We start from the raw sequence: 25,666 nt of genomic DNA, 5'->3' as shown, positions 1-25,666 counted from the left end.
TGCAACTGTTACACAACACAGCAATTGCATTCCTGGGCACTTTTCCGAGAGAAATGAAGACTTATCTTCACACCAAAATGTCTACCTTAATGTTTATAGCAGTTTTATTCATAGTAGCCAAAAATGGGAATAATCCAGATATCCTTTAATGGGTGAATGATTAAACAAAGTGTAGTATATCCATACCACAGAATACTACTGCGTGTAAAAAGTAATGAACTACTGATAGATGCAACAACCTGGATGAATCTCCAGAAAATTATGCTGAGTAAAAAAGCCAGTCCACAAAGGTTACATAGTGTATGATTCTATTTATATAACATTTTTTAAATGACAAAGTGGAAATGGAAAACAGATTCATGGTTGCCAGGGTTTAAAGATGGGCTGGAGGTGGGAGGAGGGATGTGGGCTATACAAGGGCAACATGACTGATCCTTGTGGTAATGGAAATGTTCTGTATTTTTACTCTATTAGTGTCAGTATGCTGGTTGTGATCTTGTACTTATGTATTCACAAGATTTCCATTGGGGAAAGGTGGATAAAGGGTACATGGTATAAAAGAATTTTTTTACAAGCGCATGTGTATATACAGTTACCTCAAAAGAAAATGTTTAATTAAAAAAATAATTGCTGACTTCCAACCAAAAGTGATGGATACCAGAAAACAGTAGAATGGTGTATTTAAACCATAGTAGACATTTTTCAGCCTCTTTACTTGCAAACTACCACAAAGTATGTATTTCTAGTGATTACCTCTCTGCCTGTTGTGGGACCACAGCACAGTGTCTGTCATCTTTACATGTTCAACAGGTTCCACTCCACAGCCAGTCATTATGTTTGTTGTATTATAGATGTTGAATAAGGACAACAGAAATGGGCTTCTGTGCACCCTCTCTCCCTCTGCCTTCCTTTAATCCAGCATAGTAGGTTGATGTAAATGAGTGAGATAGAACCTCTTCCCTTTTGCTCCAGCTTTCCCAACTATGAAAATAGAAAAACTAAGGCTTATGTCTTGTCAAGTCAAAATCTCCCTAGGTCTGAGCCTCTTCTTGGTTACTAATTACATCTTCCAATAATGCCGAGTTACAGTGAACTTGTGTAATTAAAGGAAAAGGCAGAAAGAGCTGATACAACTTGGGAGTTATATTCCATTCACTCAGTATCCAGGTAAAGGTCATTTTAAGGAGGAAACAGTTAAGTCAGTGTGGCCAACACACTTAATATTCTTTATTGTTAATATCAATTAGCCAGTGGCTTAAAGAATTTAGCCCACAGAAGTATCATTTGGTATTTGGTCCCATTGGTTCCATTTGTATTGGTCCTAACAGTGAATACCAGGGCTGCTTCCTTATCCTTACCACTTCTATCTCTTGTCACCCTTTTGAGGTTAACCTTGAGTTAAATTTTTCTTTAGTTCTACAGCTCTTTTTATTAGACTCATCCTGGTTTATTTTAAGCCTGTAGGCCTTGACCCATTGTACCCTTCAAGTAACCATTTATGCACAAGTTAGCTATTTTTCCTCACAAGGACCTTATTCTTAACACCTATGTGGGGGGCGGGAACGTGCCAGTAGCCACCACTGAAACAGTGGGTCTTTCCACAGACCGACAGGACAAGAGGAAGGACAGGTTTCCCACTAATTTACTCAGTAGTAGGGGGAGATTGGCATTAAAGGGAGGATGGTGTGTTTAGAAGAGGCCAGGTTTATGTGATTTTCCTGGTTGTTTTTTTTTTTTTTTCTTTTGTCTGCTTTTGAAAAGGAAGGAAAAAAGCATTTATTGACTTCCTTACCTTGTACCTGATCCTTTAGCTAGGCATGTTAGATATTATTTTATTCTGTTTCTAAAGGATAATGGTAATAGTTAAATATATTATTTCATTGATCTTCACAATCATCCAGAGATGAGGAACTGAAAACTAAGGTCTCAGTTTCCAAGTGGCAGGGCCAATCCTCAAATTTATTGCCTACTCCAATTCTGTGCTCCTTCGCCTATTCCATATTCCTTCTGGGAGTGTATAGTTTTTCCTCAGTTGTAAGCAGTGGAAAGGTGGGACTCCAGAATTTGAATCCTTCCCTGAACAGCTCAGCAAATGAAAGGAGCAGATATGAGACTGGAAAGTGGATGAGAATGAACTATGAGGGTGCACACTTCCTTGCTGAGGTTGTATTTTCTTCTATTGCAGGATGGCAATGACACGGAGAACTATGTTCCAGAAGGGGGAGGTGCATAACAAACCATCAGGATTCTGGGGAATGATAAAGAGTGTTACCACCTCAGCACCAGGAAGTGAAAGTATCCTTTATCCCTCTGCTTGATTCTTTTTCTCAACTCTGGACCAAGGGCAGAAGAAAAAATAGTATTAGGATATTCGCTTCTAAGATACCTGACAGCATCAGAGATCAGCTGGCCAGGGCTGTGCTTAGGAAATACAGTGTGTACAGTGAACTTTCCAACAGTCATAGAAAATCATAAAATAATAAAACCATTGTCTTTGTACTGAAGGAGTCCTAACAAGTCAGTCTTTCCATTTTACAGATGAGAAAATAGACTCAGAGAAGTTGTCACACAGTGGCTTGTGGCAAAGATAACACCAAAACTGTGGTCTCCCTAGTTTTTCCACTACACTATTATATTTCCCGAAAAGTACCATAAAACAATGGCTCCCCAGAATGGATGGTTTGTATATGGGATTGTGAGGGCCCATTTCTAAAGCAGTCAGTTTAGAAACAAATTTTAAGCGTGACTTTTTGATTTAAAGAATCAAGGAGTTTGGGTTAATGGATTTGTCTTGGCCCAGCTGGTTGCAGTGTTAAACTGATTCCCAAATTGAGTAATCAAATCTCTTTGTGGCTACCAGGTTATTAAGCCAAAATTTGGGGTGGGGGGCTAGAGATGAAATAGCATATTCCTGCTTCCTTCTCTGGCCTAAGAAAGAACAAATCCCCTTTTGCCTCAATTGGAGGAAAAGAACGTAACCTATTCTCGCTGTAAATTATGACATATCTTTCTGGTGTGAAATGCAGGTAAGAATTAGAACAAAAAAAGTAGGATGACCACAGGGAAGGGGGAAACAAAAAGATGACTTTAAATTCATTTAATCAGGAAACCTTTATTTCACATCTCCTCTTTCCAGACAGTGCTAAGGGATAAAATGGGGAGCAGAGGATAGCCTCTCCTCAGGGAGCTTACTGCCTAATCATGAGAGAGCCAAACATGTAACTAATTAAGCCGTGTTATTCAGTGGCCTGGGCCATGCCAACAGCAGCCACTACTGAGGAAGAGCCTAAGGGCGTTTGCTGATTTGGGTAATAGTGGGAAAAGTCACAGAGAGGAGGGAGGATTTGGATTAAAGCCAATGCTTCTGTTTTAGAAGGGGCTATCTTTACTATTTTTATTACTTAAAAATTCATAAAGGCTAAAGTTTAGGTTTAAGCTATCTTAGCAACACTAAGTCAAGTCAAAAAAAGTATCAGGATTATTTAACCTGAGTCCTTTCCTAAATGGAGAGGATAATCACATGACCTCACCGACTTCTTGGAAAGTGTCATAGCATAATGGAAAGAGCAGGCTTTGGAGTAAGGCAGATCTGACTTTGCTTCCATGCCTATTAGCTGTGTGACTCTGAACAAGTTATCTGGCTCTCTGAGCTTTACTTTCCTTATCTGCAAAATGGATAATAACATCTATCTCATGGGATTGTTGTGAATAATAGAAGATAATATCTGTAAAGATCTAAAGAAGGTAATGTCTGTAAATCCCAGCCTGTAGTAGAACTCAATAAACATTAATTCCCTTTCCTAACATTGTATTTATTCAGTTAACTCAGGAGAAAACTTTGCTATATTATAGGTGTTTTTCTAACTATGTAACCTTTTGAGATTTCAAAGATTACATTTGACTTAATCTAACTAGATAAAGCAAAAATAAACAGAACCATCTATCTGAGCCACTGGAGCTAGTGAGAAACTGAGTGGTAGGTGTTTGGTGGTGATGCTCTTACTGGAAAAGCTTTTATACACCTGTGTCTGAGGTTGGAAAAATTGTTCTGAAGTAGTACCACTGGCTATGAAGCAGGAAACTGAAAATATGGGCAGTTTCTAGGACCCACTATAGCGGAAGCCAAAAGCAAATGCTTTCTTCATTGCTATTCCTTGAAATTTCTATGTGATTTAAACCTTGATGCCCATTTTGTGCCAGATCTTACTCTTATTCAACAGGAAGTAGATGCTTTGGAAGAACTAAGCAGGCAGCTTTTTCTGGAAACAGCTGATCTATATGCTACCAAGGTACAGAGCAAGGAAACTGAAGTGTGGTTTTTACCAATATGATTGAAGAGAGAACAAGACTAAATAGCTGTTTAGCATCCTCTATAGCCAAGCCCTGTAAGAGGCACCTCATAGCTTCAGTATCAGCCATGAAGCATTGATGGCTGCACTCTGTGACACTGCTCCTACCAGTAGCAAAACCCTTAATGAAACACTCTCAAAAATAGAAATTAGTGGGCTAGTCAGAAGAGGCTTTTAATCATCTGGGAAGGTGGCACACACCACTTCCTACTAATAATCCAGGATCAAGAGGGCAGCTTCTATGGTAGCTCCTCTGATTGTTTTTTATTCTCTTGCAAGTTAGTAATATTGTAAGAACAGAAAGACACCAATCTGCCATGGCGTAGCCCTATTTTAAAGGATCCAGATCAACAAAGGACCTAACTACAAGAAGTAACTTTCTTATGTACACCCAAAATGCAATGTAACTTAAATATGCAAAATCTGTTAGTTAAGGTTGTTCAAACTATTTTAACCGTTTTTGAGGATCACGTCACAGGAATAGCCATATAGGACAGAGGTAAACATAGGCTTTGGAGACATATAGGCCTGAGCCTAACTTCCCTTACTCACTAGCTGTGCAACCTTAGGCAAGTTATTTCACCTCTCTAAGCCTCCGTTTTCTCATCTGTAAAATTAAGAGAACATGTCTCGTAAGAGTTGTTATGAAGATTAAATAATGCATGTAAGGTGTTTATCCTAATTTCTGGCTTAAAGTAATCATTTAATAAATTTTTCCCACAACTGCTATTACTATTATTTTAATGTTATTATCATGTGTGGTTTTAATTCTTAGCCTGAATAGTGATTCATAGAGGCAGGAATATTTTTGTGTAATATAAATGTATATTTTGCTGAGACTAACCATGTTTTGTGTTCATTTTCCCACAGGAGAGAATAGAATACTCCAAAACTTTCAAGGGGAAATATTTTAATTTTCTGGGTTACTTTTTCTCCATTTACTGTGTTTGGAAAATTTTCATGGTAAGTATATTATTATTTTTTTGTCACATAGAGTGTTTTATTACACTTTCTGTAACAATAAACTTTATTTCATATATTTGTCTTATTATTCTTTTTTTCTTTCTTTTTTTTTTGGCAATTTTTAAAGGTATATTATTATTAATTGTCAGTGTTTAGATGATTTTCCCTGGTAATGGCAGAGAGAGAAAATTGGGTCTGGCTGAGGCATTGAACTGAATTCCAAATCCTGTTGAGTCTGTGGAGAATATGATGTTTCGTATCTCTGAGCCTCATTTCCCCCCCTCTCCTTTTTGGGTCACCTAGAAAAGGGAGGTTGCATCTTTCTTCTGTCAGAAATCATGAATAAGTTCTTAGATTATGAAATATATGAAGTGAATATAGAAGTTTCTTATTTTATACTCTGCTTTCCGTATTACCCATGAGTACATGACGGTGCATAACACAACTCCTACTTTTAGCTCAGAATAGAAACCACCTGTCCTTTTTAATAATCTGTGTATACCCAAAAAAGTAAATTATAAAACATATTTCTACAGCTAAATTCATCTTCTGTGCGTACAGCTCTTATTCTTTGTGGCTCTCCCTTAACGCTCTATTCTTTATGTGCATTTTATGTGCTGCATTATTTGTCTTTACTTGTGACTCATCTGCAGGTATTAATGGATTTCAGGGTGATTATAGAAAAGGCTGATTTGACTTTCTGGTTTGGTGACATTCCCACTGGGGCTGTGCTTGCACAAAGAGGAGCTTTGTCAGCTTGTTAGTTAATTTTGATCAGTGTAGATGAATGGAGGATTCTGGATCTAACAGATCTAATGTTATAATAAATTGATGTTAATACCCATTCAGATGACATTTAAATCTTGATTTATTCAGTGGGAGAGGATAAATGAAGGTAGTGTATTCAGTTAACTAAGCTACTAAAGGTTTTTCCTGAGATGCAGCCTTTAGTAGAGCATAACATTTTTAACAGCCTTACTGAGATGCAATTGACATTCACTAAACTATACATATTTATACAATTTGTTGTTTTGATATATATATATCTACCTGTGCAACAGTCATCACCACAGTCAAGACAGAGAACATATCTATCCATCACTTCCAAAACTTTCCTCAGGCACGTTTGTAATGCCTCTCTGTTCCTTTTTATTCCTGAGTAGTAGTCAGTTGTGTGGATGCGTCACAATTTGTTTATCTGTTCATCTGCTGATCGATATTTGTTTGTTTCCAGTTTGGGGATATTACAAATAAAACTGCTATGAACATTTGTATACAAGTCTGTATTTGGACATATGCTCTCTTTTCTCTTGGCAGAAAACATTTAGGTACAGAATGTCTGGATCATATGGCAGATGTATGTTTAACTTTTGACAAAACGACCACACTCTTCCGAAGAGGTTGTACCATTTTACATTCCCACCTGCAGGGTTTGAGAGTTTCAGTTATTCCACATCCTCACCAATACTGTGTAGTCAGTCTTTTTAATATTAGATGTTTTAATAGATATGAGGTGGTATTTAATCATTTTAGTTTGCATTTTCCTAATGTCTAATGATGTGGAACAACTTTTTATGTGCTTTTTTGCCACCTGAATATCCTCTCTCATGACATATCTATTCAAATTTTTTGCCAGTTTTTTAATTGGGTTGATTGTTTTCTTTTTATTGGGTTTGAGAGGGTTTTTTTTAATATATTCTGGAAACCTTTTATCAAATATGTGACTTTCAAATATTTTCTCCCAGTCAGTGGCTTGGCTTTTAATTCTCTTGGCAGTATCTTTCAAAAACCAAAAGTTCTTAATTTTGATGAAGTCCAGTTTATCATTTTTTTTTCTATTACAGATTATGCTTTTGGTGTTGTATCTAAGAAATCTTTGTCTAAGCCAGGGTCACTAAGATTTTCTTCATATGTTCTCTTCTAGAAATTTTATAGTTTTAGGTTTTACATTTAGGTCGATGATCCATCTTGAGTTAATTTTCTAATATGATATTGGATTATGAATCCAAGTTCACTTTTTTCATATAGATAGCCAATTGTTCTAGCACCATTTGTTGAAAAGAGTATTCTTTCTCCGTTGAGGTGATTTTGCAATTTTGTCAAAAACTAATTAACCATATGTGTGTGGGTCTGTTTCTGTACTTTTTTCTATTGAGATTTATATGTATCTTATATATTTACTTCTGCCAATACCACACTGTCTTGATCAATGAGTCTTCTAGTCCATGAACATGGTACAACTCTTCATTTATTTAGATCTTCTTTAGTTTCTCTCAGCAGTGTTTTATAGTTCTTAGTGTACAAATCTTCCACATCTTTCACTAGATTTATCTGTTAAGTATTTCTATTATAAATGAAAATGTTTTTATAATTTTAATTTCCAAGTGTTACTAGTATATACATATAAAATTGATTCTTGTATATTGATCTTATATTCTGCAACCTTGCTAAACTCCCTTATTATTTCTAGAAGCTTTTTATAAATTTCATAGGATTTTCTACATAGACAACTCCATCCTGCCTTTCTTCTTCTCCTCCTCCAGCCTTACTGCACTGACCAAAGCCTCTAGTTACAGAGTTAAATAGAGCAGTCATCCTGATCTTGTTCCTGATCTTAGGGGGAAAGCATCCAGTCTTACACCATTAAGTATGGTGTTAGCTGTTGGTTTTCCTAGATGCCCTTTATCAGTATTTTTAATCATGAAAGCATGTTTGATTTTGTCAGATGCTTTTTCTGCATCTATTGAGATGATCATATGGTTTTTCTTTTTTAGTCTGCTAATATAGTGAATTACATTAATTTTTGAATATTAAACTGACTTTGCATTCCTGTAGTAAACCTTACCTGGCCATGATGTTTTATCCTTTTTATATTTTATTAGATTTAATTTACTAAAATTTTGTTATGAATTTTTGCGTTTATGTTTATGAGGAATATCAGAGTGTAGTTTTCTTGTTAATGTCTTTGGTTTAGGTGTCTAACCTTAGAGAATAAGTTGAGAAGTATTTCTTTCATTCTAATTAGCAGAAGAGTTTGCATGGAATTGTTATTTCTTTCTTAAATGTTTGGTGGATATCATCAGCCATCTAGACCAGGAGTTTTCTTTGCAGAGAGATTTTTTTAACTACAAATTTAATTTCTTTAATAGTTACCTATTATCAGGGTTATCTGTTTCTTCTTGAGTGAACTTTTGCAGTTTGTGCCTTACAATGAATTTATCCATTTTTATTGACATCAAATTTATTGGCATAAGATTGTTTATAATATTCTCTTATTATCCTTTTAATATTTATAAAATCTGTAGTGATGTCACCTCTCATTGTTTTTATATAACAGCTTTATTGAGGTATAATTCACATACAGTTCACCCATTTAGTGTACAATTCAGTGGTTTTTAATATATTCAGAGTGTGTAACCATAACACAATCAATTTTTATCACCCCAAAAAGAAATCTCATACTCACTAGCAGTCATTCCCTATTTCTTCCCCAGCCTTAGGCAACCACTAATCTTTTTGTCTCTATAAATTTCCCTGTTCTGGACATTTCATGTAAATGGAATCATACAATGTGGTCTTTTGTGATTGACTTCTTAACATAATGTTTTCAAGGTTCATCTATGTTGTAGCCTCTATCAGTACTTCATTCCTTTTTATGTCTGAATAATGTTTATTCCATTATATGGATATACCACATTAAATTATCCACTAATCAGTTGATGGACATTTGAGTTGTTTCTACTTTTTGGCCACTATAAATACTGCTGTTGTGAGCATTCCTGTATAAGTTTTTATGTGGACATATGTTTCATTTCTCTTAGGTATATACCTGTAGAAGTATAGTTGCTGGATTATATGCTAATGGTATGTTTAACCTAATAAACTGCCAAACTACCAGGCTATTTTCCAAAGCACCTGCATCAATCTACATTCCTACCAGCAGTATGTGATGGTTGCAATTTCTCCATATCCTCTCAACACTTATTATCTATCATTTTAGTGGATGCGAATTGATATCGCTCTCATTCTTGATATTGATAATTTGTGTCTTTTCTCTTTTTTTTTTCCTAATCAGTGTAGGTAGAAGTTTATCAATTTTTTTGAACTTTTTAAAGAGTCAGCATCTGGGTTAATTGATTTTCTCTATTGTTTTTCTGGTTTCTACTTCATTGATTTCTGCTCTGATCTTTTATTTCTCTTCTGCTTTTTTGGGGTCTTCTTTTTCTAATTTCTTAAAGTCATCTCTAAGATGACTGATTTGAAACTTTTTTTTAATATAGGTGTTTTAATGCTATAAATTTCTTGCTAAGCACTATTTTAGTTGCATCTCACAAAATGCAACTTTTTTGATACATTTATTTTTATTTTCATTCAGTTCAAAATACTTTGTGATTTCTTTTTTGATTTCTTCTGTGATTTGTGGGTTATTTAGAAGTATGTTATAAAATATTTGGGGATCTTCTGAATGTCTTTCTGTAATTACTTTATAATTTAATTTCATGTGATCTGACAGCATACTTTGAATCTTTTTAAATTTATTGAGACTTGTTTTCTGGCCCAGAATATGGTCAACCATGGTTAATGTTCTATGTGCACTTGAGTAGAATGTGTATTCTACTCTTGTTGGGTACAGTAGCCTGCAAGTGTCAATAAGGTCAAGTTGATTGATAGTATTGTTACAGTTTTCTATACTCTTACTGATTTTTTGACTATTTAATTACTGAGAGAGGGGTGTTGAAATTTCCACCCATTGTTTTGGATTTGCCCGTTTCTTTTTTTAATTCTGTCTTTTTTTTTTTTTTTTTTTGCTTCATGTATGTAATGTAAGGTCATTATGTACCCCTTGTTGAAATTATTCTGTTATCATCATGAAATGACCCTTTTTAATCCCTGGCAATATTTTTTGCCATGAAATCTACTTTGATATTAACATAGACATTCCAGCTTTCTTTTGGTTAGCATTAGCATAATATATCTTTTTCCATACTTTTACTTTTAACCTATTTGTATCTTTGTATTTAAAGTGGATTTCTTGTAAGCAACTTGTTTTTTTATCTAATCTGATGGTCTCTGCCATTTGATTGTCACATTCAGACCAGGAATCAGCCATCTGCAGCCCACAGGCCACATCCAGCCACCTACTTTTATTTTAAAAGTTTTATTGGACCACGGCCAAACCCACTTATCTACATATTGTCTGTAGCTACAGTCATGACAGTGGCAGAATTTGCCAACCCCTGGTTTAGACCATTTATATTTAATGTGATTATTGAGATGGTTGAGTTTAAAACAACCACTGTATGTTTTTATTTGTCTCGTGTGTTCTTTTTTCCCCTTTTTCCTTTTTTCTTCCTTCTCTTGGATTAATCAGGTATTTTTCATGATTCCATTTGATCTTCTTTGCTGGCTTGTCAGCTATAACTCTTTTTTTGTTGTTTTAGTGATTGCTATTAGAGCTTTCAGAAAATAACCACAGGGAATGACCCTTGAATTCCTTGATTCTCTTACCCTGAGTTCATCTACGAGAATGTTACCTTTCAATCCTAATAAATTGATGTGTATATGTCATAGCTTTATTCCCCTTTCTGCTCTACAGAAAAGAAAGCTAGGGTAGATAGGGACTTTTGTTTGCCTATGTGTGAGTAGCCAAAATAAGTTTTTTATATATGATTTAGATTGAGAGTAGAATTGCATTTTTAGGAATATCTACCTGTAAGATACATTTGGTGATTAATTCATTATTTTGAATCATTTTTTGAAATGTTGATTTTTGAGATAATCTAATGTAAAGGTTTGTGTCTCTGCAGGCAACCATTAATATCGTTTTTGACCGAGTTGGGAAAACTGATCCAGTCACAAGAGGCATTGAGATCACTGTGAATTATCTGGGGATCCAATTTGATGTAAGAGTTGTATCAAAATCTTTGTTTGTTATGTTTCTATTTTATCTGCTGTAAATTACAGATAAAATTTATCTGCTATAAATTACAGATAAAATTTATCTGCTATAAATTACAGATAAAATTTATCTGCTATAAATTCTTTAGAGTCTAACTGCTTACTCCAGGTACTTGTTTCTGCTTTCATTCTTCTCACTCTCCTCTGTATATTTTGGCATATTCACATGGAAAATTTGTAAAGGGCATAAAACTGAAAGTAATGACTGCCAATTATTATTGTCATGGATAGTGATTTTTTCTGTAGTTCCTCCTCTTCTCTGTCGCAGCTACCACTCACCAGCTTCTCCCTACCAAATATTCAAATCCTTCTCTCTGTGATACTTGATGACATCTTCAAACACATAAATCACCTTTGATTCCTCTGGTAGAAAATTAACTACTAATTAGTGTTTTCATGTTAGAGCTGAAGTGATTTCTGCTATAAAAAATTATCTAACAATTATTTCATGTGGACTTTGAGCTAAAAATGGTAACTATCATCTGTGCACAAAGCTTTTTCTTAATCATCTTTCTCCCTGTTTTATAATACCACTGTCATTAAACACACTTGTCCCAATTTAAGTTTAATGTCTTTATTTATAGAATAGTATATTTTCCAGATGCGTGTGTGTGTGTATATATATATATATGTTTATATATAAATATGTATGGCCAATGATTCTAGCTGATTAGCACTTTGATGATAAGACCAATGTCATGTTCTTAGTCCCTGTGAGTGCCATTTAGCTGTTCTATGGTCCCAGCCAAAGACTGCATGCTACCCCCAGCCATCCGTCTCAGCTGGGCATGCCCCAGTAGCTGGATGAAATGAAAATACACCAGAGCAAATTGAGCTCCAGTCCTTGAGAAACAGCTCAAAGCACACATTTTTTTGATGGTAGATCAGTAGTGTATCTTTTTTCATGTGAAGCAGCATGGTATCTTTCCTTCAGGTAGTATATAAATTATTATTGGTAAAGTATGCTTCACTTTTATTTCATATGTGTTTTCCTCCTTTAAGTTTTTTTACTGGGGTGAATTTTCAGAAATGCCCTTCCTTATCAGTGCTTTCTGAGGCTAGTTGCTGTATATGTATGTGTATTTCATCTATCATTCATTTATATTTGTACTCCACATTTCATAATCCTGAATAACATCTCTTAGATGTTAGCAATACAGCCCCCCCCCCCAGATGTTTTTCAGCCCTGAATCAAGCACAGGGTATCACAGCTGCCTCTCACTCTGAAGCAGTTCAAGAGGAGAAAAAGTTATCATCATGTGATTCGAATGAAGGTCAGCTATTTCCTAGACTGTAGCTGAGAATGTCTACATATTCTTTTATTATAAAAAGAAAAGTTTCTTAAAGTTTTGGGTGATCAGAGAACTGTCATTCACAGATACTAAGAATTATCAGACTGCTGTTTAGTTTCCTTTTAGTTGATGCTTTTCACTTGAGGCTATGTTATTAGCTTTGTGTTTCTTCTGATTTATTAGTGTTATTTTCGTCACTTCATTGCACTTGCTTTCTTCTGTCCTTAAGTTTTAAGCCTGCTAATTAAGATAGCCACTGCAGTCACCCTATACATGTTTTTGTTGCCACTTACTTGCTAATGAAGTTCCCTCTCACAGTCACGTCAGTGGTAAGAATGCATCTTCTTAGCTTTCCCATCTCTCTGAACAGAGATTTAACAAATATTTTTTTCTTCCTATTATGTTGACAGGTGAAGTTCTGGTCCCAGCACATTTCCTTCATTCTGGTTGGAATAATCATTGTCACATCCATCCGAGGACTGCTGATCACTCTTACCAAGGTAGGTTGTATCACAGAGTTTAATAGTACTTATTTAATGACATGTGGCACTGTGAGAGAACTTTACCTAATTAAGATTTCTGCCTTCTGAGATCTTAGTCAACAGTCACAAATATTTAAAAGACATACAACAGAATAAATGAAAAAGTTAAACTAATACATAAGTTGATGATAATGTATTTACATCATACACTAATCAGATAAGTACAGTTACCGCAGGTCATAAAATGAGATCACAGTCTGTTTCATTCACTGATAAGTCACCAGCATCTAGAACAGAACTTGGCACATGGTAGGTACTGAGCAGATATTTGGTGTGAATAAATGAGATCGTATTTGAGGTTAGAAGAACCTTGAGGTTCTGAGGGTCCCTTGTAAGGAGGATATGGAGGTAGAATGTTCAGCTGTTTTCTGATCAGCATAGGAAGGCTTCATGGTGCTGGAAGGTAAATCCTCTCTTAGAAGAGGTAGGGATTTCAAAATCCAAGAGTTGTTTGAATGAAAGGAGAGAAGAGGTTGGGAGGGGAGAAGGGCTCTCCAAGCATCTAGCACAATTTTAGGAAGAACTCAGGAGCATAGTAACAATTACAAGGGCTTGGAGTGGCCTGGAGTAATTTGTTTTAATTTTTTATGATGATGTTAAAATCGTATCACATAGTGTCTGGTAAGTTGAAATCCTTTCATGTTATAATACTTAAAACCACCAGCTTACCCGTATGGGAAAACTATAACTGGATTCTTTTGGGGAAGTCCACTTAAATATCTTATTTATAGCCATAATCATATGAATGGTTCTATACAGCATTGTGACATGGAAGAGACACTTTTAATTAAATGTTAACCATACCACTTAATGCTTTTGACACAGGAATCTAGCAGTACTGTATAAATTCATCTCTCCTCCCTCTCTTGACAGTTCTTTTATGCCATCTCCAGCAGTAAGTCCTCCAATGTCATTGTCCTGCTATTAGCACAGATAATGGTAAGTTTAATGAACTAGCTTTATATTTACAGCTGTAAAATACCAGAAATGTGTTTTACTTTTAAATACTTTAACAGTTTCCTTTGACTTGTCTGTCACTACATCAAAGCGACTTCTGGATTAATTTGACTCACAGGGCATGTACTTCGTCTCCTCCGTGCTGCTGATCCGAATGAGCATGCCCCTGGAGTACCGCACCATCGTCACCGAAGTCCTTGGAGAGCTGCAGTTCAACTTCTACCACCGCTGGTTTGATGTCATCTTCCTGGTCAGTGCTCTCTCCAGCATACTCTTCCTCTATTTGGCCCACAAACAGGCACCAGAGAAGCATATGACACCTTGAACTCATGCCTACTACAGACTGCTACAGGCCAGTGGTGTCAGAATTTGGATATAAGAGGGAAAAAATGGAGGGGACCGGGGCCTAACATTTTTTAAACACACAAAATGCTGTGGTAGCATATTCTACCTCCAGCTTACGCCTTCCTCCTCAGATGATACCGTGATCATGAGTAGCATCTGCTAGAAATGAGAGAAGTAACTCAATCTAGTACTCAGCCGAGAGCACCGTGTTTGGGTTTGAGGCTGGTGCAGCATGCCGGGTGGTGGGGCTGGAAAGAGCCAGGAAACTATGCAGAGAAAATACACTGGAACTCTGGGGTAAGAGAAATCTAAAAGTAGCTGGGCCAAACACATGAGATTCTGTTTAAGTCAAGGATCATATAGAGAAGGTTATGATTTTCCCTTGAGATTGACTATCATTAAAATCAGAGATTGTTAACACTTTGGCCTTAGCATCATGTTATCAAGGATATCTTGGTATTATGCTTGTGTGATCTGAGTTGGCATCCCACCCGTCCTCCCCAAACCCTGCCCGCTTGAAATAAGAGGTTATCTGTCCTTGGGAAGGGATGGTATGCAACTGAAATAGAGTCTACCAAGAGAGACTTCAAAGTATGTCATTTTTCTTGATTCCCTTTCAACTTAGTATTATTTAAGAGTGAATTATTCTAAATTCAAGTCAGTAATGATATCTCATTTTTTTTTCATCTGCCCCTTGCGCTATGGGGTAAAACAATGAATAACTGTTAACTGGAATAAGTCAGTTTCCTTTTCTAGGACTCAAATTTCTTCATCTGTAAAAGGAAGCTGTTGGAAAATTTGTAGGACACTCAAATGCAGTTTAAGGAAATCCTGCATTTTATTACCAGGAAGTCTCTCTTTATTACTAAGATCTTATTCTGAGTTTTATTGTCTTGGGTTTCTAGAGGCAAAATGAAGATTAAAGCATAAAAAGTTTACCAAAAACAAAAGCACTATTAAGGTTATATCAGCTAACAGGGAAAATTCAAGCATACTCAAGAGGCATTTTTAATGGCATTTATTTTAGCAACAACAACGTTCTTACAAAAGCATAATTTTGATAGGCTTATCTGCTCAGATGCTTTAATTAGCAGTTCTCACATATACAGATTTATGAATCATCTTTGGTGCTCTAGGAACCTATAGAAGAGATAACATCATAGAGAGAAATGTAGTTAAGTTGAAGCTTGAAAGAGATCACATGAACAGCATCTGGCTCCTGCCTTAACTCTTCCTAATTTGACCATAAATAAGCTCCCTGTGGCAGCCGCCCCTAAGACAGGACAACAGAAGACAATCACACATGAGGAAGCGGTTTCCAGAGGAGTTCTTCTCTAACACAGACAGTAAACAGGTGTCAGCTCATTCCTTGAGAAAGGATTCCTATTAAATACCGGGAAATAGCTATCACCCCAAGGCATTACTTGTTCTCATCACATCTCTGTATCTTCAGAATTGGAAGAAGAATTAGAGGCTGTACTGTGGGCCTGTGCAAAAGAAAACAAAGGATCTATAAGTGGTAAGGTGTGAACATCAGGAGATGGATGGATGATCTATTCTAGGTTTGCATGATTTAAGTCAGTGAGTAGAGTCACTCACTAGAAGCCAGGAGACCTAAATTCTATACTTTGGCTTTGTTTCCCCTTGCTGTTCGACGCTAGCACATTTCTTAATGTCTCTATATATACATATTTCTTTTCTATAAAACTAGCATACTGTAATTGACTTCCTATAGAGCTATTATAGAATTTTTTAAAGACATCTAGAATACTTTGTGAAACAATCCAGGATACAAGGCCAATGGCCTTCATGTATGCTATGGTCTGCATGTTTGTATCTCCTCAGAATGCATAAATTGAAATTCTCTTCCCCAAGGTGATATTATTAGGGGGTAGGGCCTTTGGGAGGTGATTAGGTCATGAGGGCAGAGCTCTCATGATTGAGATTAGTGCCCTTATAAAGGAGGCCTCCCAGAACTCCTTAGCCCCTTCTACCATGAGAAGGCACAACCAGAAGTCAGCAGTCTGCAACCCGGAAGAGGGCCTTCACCAGACACTGAATCTGCCAGGATTCTGGAGGCTGGGAATCCTGGACTTTCCAGCCTCCAGAACTGTGAGAAATAAATGTTTATTGTTTATAAGCCACCGAGTCTGTTGTATTTTGTTTAGCAGCCCAAACAGATTGACAGTGTGTGTTCATTAAAAATGAGTATTTGTTTTTTATATTACCAATCAGTAGAAATCATGTATTGGAAAGAATATCAAACTTTCAGAGTCTTGGCTTTGTCATACATTTCCTCTGTGAACTTGGATAGGTAAGTTTACTTTTGCACCTCAAGTTCCCCTATAAAAAGAAATATTCTTCCCCAGTAATGAAATTTGAATACCTGCCATTTATTTTAAAAACAGTACTGTCTTTAACTATAGTATTTAAGTTTCATGCTTACCATGAACCAGGCACCGCTGAAACACTTTACCAGTCTTAATATAATCCTGATGACAGCCCTACAAATTATCCTTGGTTTATAGGTGGGGAAAGTGAGGCACAAAGAATAAATCCATTTACCCAAGGCCGATAAATGGCAGCTCCCGAATTTGTAGGTAAATAGTCTGATTCAGGTTCTTCTGGTGGTTCCCATTACAATTTTGATAAGTTACTGTCAACTCCATGCTATGAAAAATAAGAAGTTTGTTGTTCTTACACTACCTCCTCTCCTCCACGATAACTGACTTTGCTAGTTCTCTTTACACTCTAGGATCTTAGGGAATCTGTGGTAAACATAGATACATGGTGCACTCATGAAGGACTTTACCATACTCTGCTTAGTTAGATCACTAAAGAAATGTATCACCACTCACTCGTTCTTTTGCGGTGTGCGAGTCTTCCTCTGATTCCTCCAGCGTTCCTTCTTCGGCAACAGGGACGTCATCCAGTGGGTCAGCCATGGAGGAAACAATAGGGATTTTCTTAGCCTGGAAATAATCATAGGCCTTCTTTCCACAGACTAACAGTGTGACATTCTTGCCACTGCTCTGGATTCTGTCCACCACCTTCTCATAGGGTTCATCCAGCACATTCACTCCATTCACTTCAATGACGACATCCTCATCCTCCAGCCCAGCCAGGTCAGCAGGGCCACCCTCCTGTACCTATGAGCAGAGGTTCTGAGTTATCACTTCCAGATACAGAATGTTAGACTAGCTATTCTTCAGAGGAGAGATGAGGACGTTGAGAACTTATTCTTAATCATGTTATTATTTCTCCTTGAGGTAGAGAAGTTGAGACTGGTGCTCTATTGTTTTTCTGCTTATGAAAACTACAACTTCCATACTCAAATGAGTAGTGTCACAGTGGTTGAATATCATGTTATATGTCTTCTGGGTTGAAGGCATTAGATTTCATAGGTCCCCCTTCTTCATTCCCAACCTGAGAGCTATAGCGATAGTCTTCTCACTGTCAGTCCCTGCAGGGTAGGGGCATTATGCCAAACACACAGAAGCAAACAAGTATCACTCCCAGTTAGAACTGTTAGTGACTATCAGCCACAGTCATGCCAACTCACTCTGTTTATAGTATTTGATTTGAAAGTATCTAAAGAGACAGCTAGGTGGAACAGATATATAAGAAACAAAAGATGTGAGCTTAGGATGTACTAGCAGCTATCTTAAAGGGCACAAGACCATAATAGCATTTATTTGAACCCAAGTCAGACCTTCAGTGTAGGCCTTCAAGGTAACCTGTTTACTGAGCCATCAGTGAGTGGGAGAAACTGGGACTCTCCTAATTGTGACTGTGATCATTGGGCTGCCGGAACCAGATCACCGTACCTCTTTGACGAATGAGCCTGGCCGACCCTGAATTGCATTTAAGTGAAAGCCATAGCCATCTTCACCTTTAACCAGCCTGCAGAGTTTAGGCTTATGGTCTCCCACTTCCTCTGTAGCATCTGGGCTGGAGACCTCCAGAGGAGCAGGAGTAGGCACCGGAGCCTCCTTGACAGAACCGTTAGGCAGTTCTTGAATTTGATAGTAGAGAAATGGAGAAAAGCCAGCCTTTTGAAAATAAAGGGAAAAAAACATTAATTCTAAGTTACACTTTATTAAATGTGCTGGTTTAATTCATAAGGTATCCTCCACGGTCCACTGCTCTTCCAGATACACCTGGTTGTAGGCTGTAAAATTTCTCTACTAACCCAAAACAGAAACGGTATAAAGGAAGATTGAGCTTGGTTATGAAGTAATGAGTATAAACATGTAAGCAAATGTAAATATACATAAAATAAAAGCAGTATAGAATGTCGTACAAGGATCCAAAAATAAGTCCAAGAGAACCGCTAGTTTATTCTGATCCCATGACAGTGAGTGAGTCGCTGAACAAACCATGGGCAATCTCCCTGTTAGGAGATTATAGACACTGAGTGACTTGCCCAGTACCTCATGCAGAGTAGGCTCACTTGGCCCTTCCCATTCAATAAGGTGGTCTTCAGAACTCTTCAGAGCTCCTTAAACACATTAGAGAAAGTGACACATGAGACATTATTTTTATCACTATTTGAATTATACACAGTAATTAATTGGGGGGAGGGGGTAGAGGTTGGCAATCATATGGTCACATATGGTAACAAAAGTCAATTCCAATCATTTGCTACTTGCTTCTTCCACTCCCCCTCCAGTGCTGTATCTGCTGTACTCAATTTATTTTACTATTTATTATTGTAACCATTAGCTGACATTCTGTTATGCCAGACCCCTCACTATCTTTAGATACTTCTAATCTGTCTCAACTCCCAGACCATCCATGTAAAGAAGGCAGTGATGGTCTTAAACATAAAAGGCAGAGAACAGGAAACATGTGATTGGTTTTTGCTACAAAATGAAGAGTTTAGCTGCCTGTGGGTTTTAGTTGAGAGAATTAAAAGGGTATACTTGGGTATGGTAAGATCTTGAATCAGCAGTTAAATTACTGCCCACAAGTGTCCAGGACATCTGTTAGGCAATGGGTAGAAAATCAAGCATTGAAGGTGAGTATGTATGGTCTGCCCCAAATCATACTGTTCAGCAGCCTGGCTAAAACTGGATTTGGGGTCCTGGTATCATCTGTCTTACTACCACATCTTCCTTTCTAAACAAGAGTAGCACCACAGCACAGAACCTCCTACTTACCCAATTCAGCTAACTTCAGACCTTTCAATGATAAACTTGCAAATTTTCCCACATTTCTTTCTCTTTAAAATGTGGAAAATTGTCAGAGTGATCACATGCAAAAATGCCTCTGATGTCACTACCCAAACAAGCAAATCAACTGTATCTGACAGTAGTAGTTAATCTTGAGGCAGAGGACAGTAACATTAAACAGTTAATGAGTTTTGTCTCATTCTTTATTCAAATATTTGAGTGTCTAGTATGTGCCAGGAACTGATTTAGGTGTTTTATTCACTGATACATCAATATATGAAAGATCCAACCACCACCCACCTACCCACCTGTGGAACTTACTTTGGGGTGGAGGGGGGGTGAAGAGGGAGGAAGAAGATGGAGACGCATCCTTTTTAGATCCAACTTCTCTCATATTAACCAAAACATTAAAATTATAGTTGTCATTCTGTCATAAGATGAGGAGGCATTGAAAAGGACTTGATGCCTGAATTCCCTTTACAACAGCTACAGCAGTGACCTTCTGACTTCTGCTTGATTCTTTCCACCAACTGGGGGCTCCCCACTCTGCAGAGCTTGCTCCTGGCAGCTTCAGTTGTCCTTAAGCCAAAAGCTAGCTATCTATGCCTTCTCTATTTGGTCAAGCTGTGCCCCATAGGACACCTCAAAAATAAGTCTACTTCCTACATGTAATGGCCTTTTCAAATTCATATGCATATAAATATAGATATACTTCATATATATATATATGATTTTTTAAATCCACTCATCTGTCAGTGGACACTTCGGTTGATTCCATCTTTTGGCTCTTGTGACAGTTTTGTGGCCTAACATATGGTCTATTCTGGAGAATATCCCTTGTGCACTTGAGAAGAATGTGTATTCTGTTTTTGGGTAGAGTGCTCTGTGTATGTCTGTTAGATCTAGCTGGTTTGTGTTGTTTAAGTCCTCTAGTTCCTTACTTGTGTCTGGTTGTTCTGTCCAGTATTGAGAGTAGGATTTTGAAGTCTCCAACTATAATTGTAGAACTGTATTTCTCTTTTCAGTTTTGTCAATTTTTGCTTCATATATTTTCCCAGCTTTAACGAAGCATAATTGACAAATAAAATTGTACATGTTCAAGGTGTGCACATGATGACTTGTTAGACATATACATTGTGAAATGATTACCACAGTCAAGTTAAATTAACACATCCATCACCTTACATAGTTACCATTTAGCCTTTCAAATTCTTGAAGATGTTCTTTCTTCCCAAAGTCTGTGCTTATTCAAGCTGAATATTCACGTAGTATCTTACAAAATCTCTGCCCTGCTTACCTTTCTTGATACTGGCCTTAAAGTGAGGTTCTCAAAAGTGGGCACAATGTTCGATTTAACAAACACAACATTTATATGTGCCAGGCATTATTCTGAACGCTGTAAATATTAACTCATTTAACACTCATAGCCACGCTTCACCGTAGCTATGCCCATATTACAATGAAGGAAACAGGCACAGGGAGGGTGCCTTACCCAAGACTGCATTACTAGTAATTTCGAGTATAGTCTGACCAACTCAGTACAGTAATACTATGATCTCCAGAAGCCAAGTGTCAATTCATGTAACCTTAAATTGCATTTTTTGGGTAGGGGCAGCTGCTTAGAGTGTCATCAAGTTTCTGTGCTTTTTCTATAGTCATCAAATCAGGTCTCACTATTTGGTAGTCATACAATTTACTCTTAAGTTAGTATAGTACTTGAAATTTATTCCTGTTTAAACTTAAACTTATTAATCTTTATTCTTTCTATCCTGACTAGGTATTTTGAATATTAATTATAGCCTCTAGTAAATTGAATTCATTATCCATCAGCACATTAAGTCGTCTGTATGACTTAAGTATATTAAATACATTTTTCATGTCTCCACCCACATTTAATAATATACTAGCTTAGGATAGGAACAAGCAGCACACCATTAGAGACATCTGTTCAGGTTGACATTGTTCCAATATCAAGTATTCTTCAGGTATGGTTGTTCAACTAGCTAAATACCCATTCATTTTTCTATCATCCAGTTCACTCTTTAATCTTCTTGAAAAGAAGTGTCTTGAAATATCTAATCAAAATGTTGTGCTGAGAGGGAGTATGGCATAAAAAATTAAAATTTGCATTCAAATACTGACTTCAGTCTTTGCTAAGCTGTGTGGCTTTAGCCAATCACTTAGTCTCTATAAGCTTCAGTTTTTTAATCTAAAAAGGAGGCTAACACTACCACCACCACCCATAATATCTCTCCCTCTATAGCATTTATACACCTTTGGATGCTTCCATTTATTGTATATCACATAGAGCAAGTTCATCTTTGTTCATTTTTGTGACCAACACCCAGCAAGGCAGATGGTACTTTAGAAGGCCCCCAAATGTCTGCTAGAGTGATCCTCAGTTCTTATGATAAAATAAAGGTGTTATAAAAACCTTAAAATGTGCAGATAACAGCTGTTGTGATTAAGAGTTAAGAGGAAATAAGGTTAGTTTGACACAACTTGGTTTGGTGAATCTGTTTCTACTTCCTTGCTAAGGGCTTATAAACTGTTTAGCAGTACTTTCTAGGCTTTTACATGGGATTGATAGAATTATTGGTCTATAGTTTAAAATCCAGTTATTCCCTATTTGGGAAAGTTCAAGGTATATCTGCTTATTTCCAGGCTATTGTTCATAGATTTTTCCCAGGTCATCAAGAGAAATTCTGCAGTTATATTTGCAAATTCTTTCAAAATCTTGAATCTAGGGACTTAAAACTCGTGTAGCAATCACTTGGCCTTCTCTTATCACTACCAATTTGAGCTTCAGTGCAGCCTTAATGAAGGTGATCGTTATGCCCCTTCCAGTATGAAGATCAAAGTGGTAACTTAGGGACTTCCTAGGTGGTGCAGTGCTTAAGAATCCACCTGCCAATTCAGGGGACCCGGGTTCAATCCCTGTCCCAGGAAGATACCACATGCCACGGAGCAACTAAGCCCGTGCACCACAACTATTGAGCCTGTGCTCTAGAGTCCGTGAGCCACAACTATTGAGCTCATGTGTCGCAACTACTGAAGCCCACGTGCCTAGAGCCTGTGCTCTGCAACAAGAGAAGCCACTACAGTGAGGAGCCCGTGCACCACAATGAAGAGTAGCCCCTGCTCGCCACAACTAGAGAAAGCCTGTGTGCAGCAACGAAGACCCAACACAGCCAATAAAAAAAAAAAAAAAGTTAATTAAAAAAAAAACAGTGGTAACTTAGCCAAAGTTTGAGGGCAGGAGCGAACGGACCCAACCTTAGTTCATAAATATGTGGCCTTGTATTACTTACCAGTTTATATATGTTGTTCGTCTCTTTGTCTACCACCAACAGTGAAGTCTGATCTCCACCCTTTTTAATCCTTTCCACCACACTGTCATGATCGAGGGACTCCACAGACTCGCCATTGACAGCAACTACCAGGTCATTTTTCTTCAAGCCAGCCTCTTCTGCTGGACTTCCGGAATCTATGTCCTTGACAACTTGACCTACACCCCACCCCCCAAAAAAAATTTAAATAAATTATCAGAAAGACCCCCAAAAAACCAACTGGGGGAATTTCTGTTGGAGCCTAAGGCCCTTATAAAGTAGATATAAAAGGCATGCTGAGTACAACTCCTGTCCTTCCCACTGGCACCCTAGAATGCCTATATGCATCTTATCCAGCCTCATTCTTTGGTCAGAACTCATTCCAGGAACAAACCCAGCCATTAATAATGAAAGGGTCTTAAAGAAAAGAATGTTGTCACTAACAGTGTTTGGGATTCAGTCTTGAGAAGATGGCATGCTAAGCAGTAAGGGTCAGCAAGTTCCCAGGAGGTCAGTGTGCATACTTGCATCCATGCATCTTATGTAGAAGCTAAGCCGTAAAAAGGCGGGGCAGGGGGAAATGATGAACAAAACCAGGGAATTCAGACCCTAGGAAACCCATACTTGCATTTTAGTAGCAGTTGAGTGAATTCGGTTGTGAGTGTGTTTGTGTGTGCACACTGCAAGGATGTGTCTTTGGCCTTCTTCTCATGACTTGAACTATCTTCACCAGATGCCCTCAGATCTCTCAGACTTTTTTTTTTGTCCCTCATATAGTTTTAACAAGCTCCAGTTTTACTTTTCCAGCTAGCTGCTATGGCATCTCCATTGGAGATCCCATAGAATCCTCAAATGTGATGTATTCACACCAGAAATCATCTTGGCCCGTCTCCCTCATCTTGGTCACCTGTTAGTGGGAGCACCATCCGCCCAATCACTGACACTTAGCAACTGATTCTTCCTCAGCATCCACTCCCCGTGTCTAATCAGCCATGTCCTTCAATGCTACCTTAGTATTTTTACACATCTCCTCTTCTCGAGTCGTAGATCCTCTACCTGAAATGCCTTGAATTCTACCTAAACTGCTGCAGCCCCTTACCAGTTGCTCTCCCTGTCCCTAATGCTTGCCTTCACCAATACAGACCTGCCTTCAGATTCATCTTGATGCAATGTCTGACCGAGTCACTCCCCAGTGCCAATGGCATGAGCAGGGGCTTTGGAACTAGATAGACCTGTATCCGATACTAGCTGTACCACAACTAACTATCTGACCATATAAGAATGATCCTATCTTCTTCAAGTCCTCAATTTCAGCAATTCTTGCAGAATTATTAGCAGTGATTGAGATGTATAAGGCCCCCAAGACACTGTAGGTTTAATTTTTCTTCTTTCTCACACTGTTCAGAAAAAGTTTATCTCCCCATCGACTGTAGAAAGAAGTCCAAACTCCTCAACATGCACTAAAAGTCCATCATTTCTCTCCAACCAACCTTTCTAACTTGGTTTTCTGTGCTACACATTAGAGGCCAATAAAACTGTGCCTGTGTTTTCCTGCTTTATTCCCACAATCCTATCTTCATGGACCGGCCTTCCTTGTCCCCACCCCATCAACTTGCCCAAATTCTATTCACCCTACAAAGCCTGAGCTCAAGTGCTACTTTTACTATGAGGCCTCCTAGCACCTTTTTAGTGAGAAAAACTTGCTCCAACATTGAATTTCCACAGTATTTTATCTGCCTTGTATTAAGGTGCTTCTCGCCATCTACCTTCAGTTATGGACACGTGTCTTATCTCCTCTGCTAAACAGGAGGCTTCTTGACTGAAGAATTCTTGTCTGATTCACTTGATATTCTCAAAGGCCCTGAGGATGTTTTTACATACTATGAACCAAATTAATGTTTCATAAATTAATATAAATATATATGATGAAAATAAAATAGCAACTTCTGGGTAACAGTCTTCATGGCCTGAACCTACATATTTTTATGTATTCAGCTTTTGTAGAAGGACTTTAGTTCTTTCCTTATTGAATTACAAGAAATCAGAAAGACCCCTGGTTCTATTCAAGTCCCAAACCCCAACCCACACCTCTGCCTCAGATCTAGTGGTGTGTTGGAGCTGGCTCACACCAGCTCATGAGAATACTTGTCAACTGCTGCATTCTGTGACAGCATGTTGAAATCAGACATAGTGGGAGTACTTACACCACACACACACAAAAAAACCACATGCTACAAATTAGGGCTTTTTTTTTTTTCCCAGAGAGCCAATTTACCAGTATACTACTGCCCAGATCCAAAATTCTGCCCTATAATTCTGCTATGGAAACCTAGGGATGCCCCATCAGGCCCCCATGCGACACGGAAACTGACCCAGCTATGCTTTCTAGTTTCTCCTTCGTGAATCTGAGGAGGGGTTGGGGGTCTAGCGGAACTCTGGAGTCAGAGTGGGGTGAAGAATTGGATGGTCACACTGCCAAGTGTTCTGCTCTTCTAGTGCCTTACCTTTCTGTTCTGGGCCTGCTCTCAGATAGAAACCATAGCCACTGCTTCCCTTCTTCATCTCCACAACCCGGGGCTGGTGGGGTAGCAGTTTCAGACTGGCTGTTTCTCTCTTGAATTTTATCTTCTGCTCACTATGGTGCTTGTCAGTTTCCTTGTCCACCAGCAGGAACATGACACGACTGCCGGACTTCTTCACCTGCAACAACATACACAGGTGAGGACCAATACCAATCTCCAAGAATGGTGCTGGGAA

At 37.8% G+C, this 25,666-nt stretch overlaps 2 protein-coding genes across 3 annotated transcripts in view; one reads left to right on the top strand and one right to left on the bottom strand.

Annotated features, from left to right (window-relative positions):
• GPR89A (G protein-coupled receptor 89A) overlaps positions 1-14,826 on the top strand; it is a 42,203-nt gene extending 27,377 nt beyond the window's left edge. Inside the window, exons 8-14 of one of the 2 annotated variants that reach the window (XM_057721437.1) lie at positions 2,186-2,295; positions 4,201-4,289; positions 5,220-5,312; positions 11,120-11,215; positions 12,973-13,062; positions 13,978-14,043; positions 14,180-14,826. In XM_057721437.1, the coding sequence (XP_057577420.1) occupies positions 2,186-2,295; positions 4,201-4,289; positions 5,220-5,312; positions 11,120-11,215; positions 12,973-13,062; positions 13,978-14,043; positions 14,180-14,386 (751 nt within the window). In that variant the 3' untranslated portion in view covers positions 14,387-14,826. Of the gene's footprint in view, positions 1-2,185; positions 2,296-4,200; positions 4,290-5,219; positions 5,313-11,119; positions 11,216-12,972; positions 13,063-13,977; positions 14,044-14,152 lie in introns of both variants that reach the window. The other variant, XM_057721445.1, reaches the window with a different exon arrangement.
• Positions 14,827-15,619: 793 nt separating this feature from the next.
• PDZK1 (PDZ domain containing 1) overlaps positions 15,620-25,666 on the bottom strand; it is a 30,104-nt gene continuing 20,057 nt past the window's right edge. Inside the window, exons 5-9 of the mRNA XM_057721458.1 lie at positions 25,414-25,609; positions 22,892-23,088; positions 18,234-18,458; positions 17,265-17,555; positions 15,620-15,893 (exon numbers count right to left, since the gene is read on the bottom strand). Coding sequence (XP_057577441.1) covers positions 15,840-15,893; positions 17,265-17,555; positions 18,234-18,458; positions 22,892-23,088; positions 25,414-25,609 — 963 coding nt within the window. The 3' untranslated portion in view covers positions 15,620-15,839. The remainder of the gene's footprint in view (positions 15,894-17,264; positions 17,556-18,233; positions 18,459-22,891; positions 23,089-25,413; positions 25,610-25,666) is intronic.

Source organism: Hippopotamus amphibius, chromosome 1 (genome assembly GCF_030028045.1).
Source record: "Hippopotamus amphibius kiboko isolate mHipAmp2 chromosome 1, mHipAmp2.hap2, whole genome shotgun sequence".
In the NCBI taxonomy this organism is placed as follows: domain Eukaryota; kingdom Metazoa; phylum Chordata; class Mammalia; order Artiodactyla; family Hippopotamidae; genus Hippopotamus; species Hippopotamus amphibius.
The sequence above is the reverse complement of the archived record's forward strand: the minus strand, read 5'-3'. Positions and strand labels throughout refer to the sequence as shown.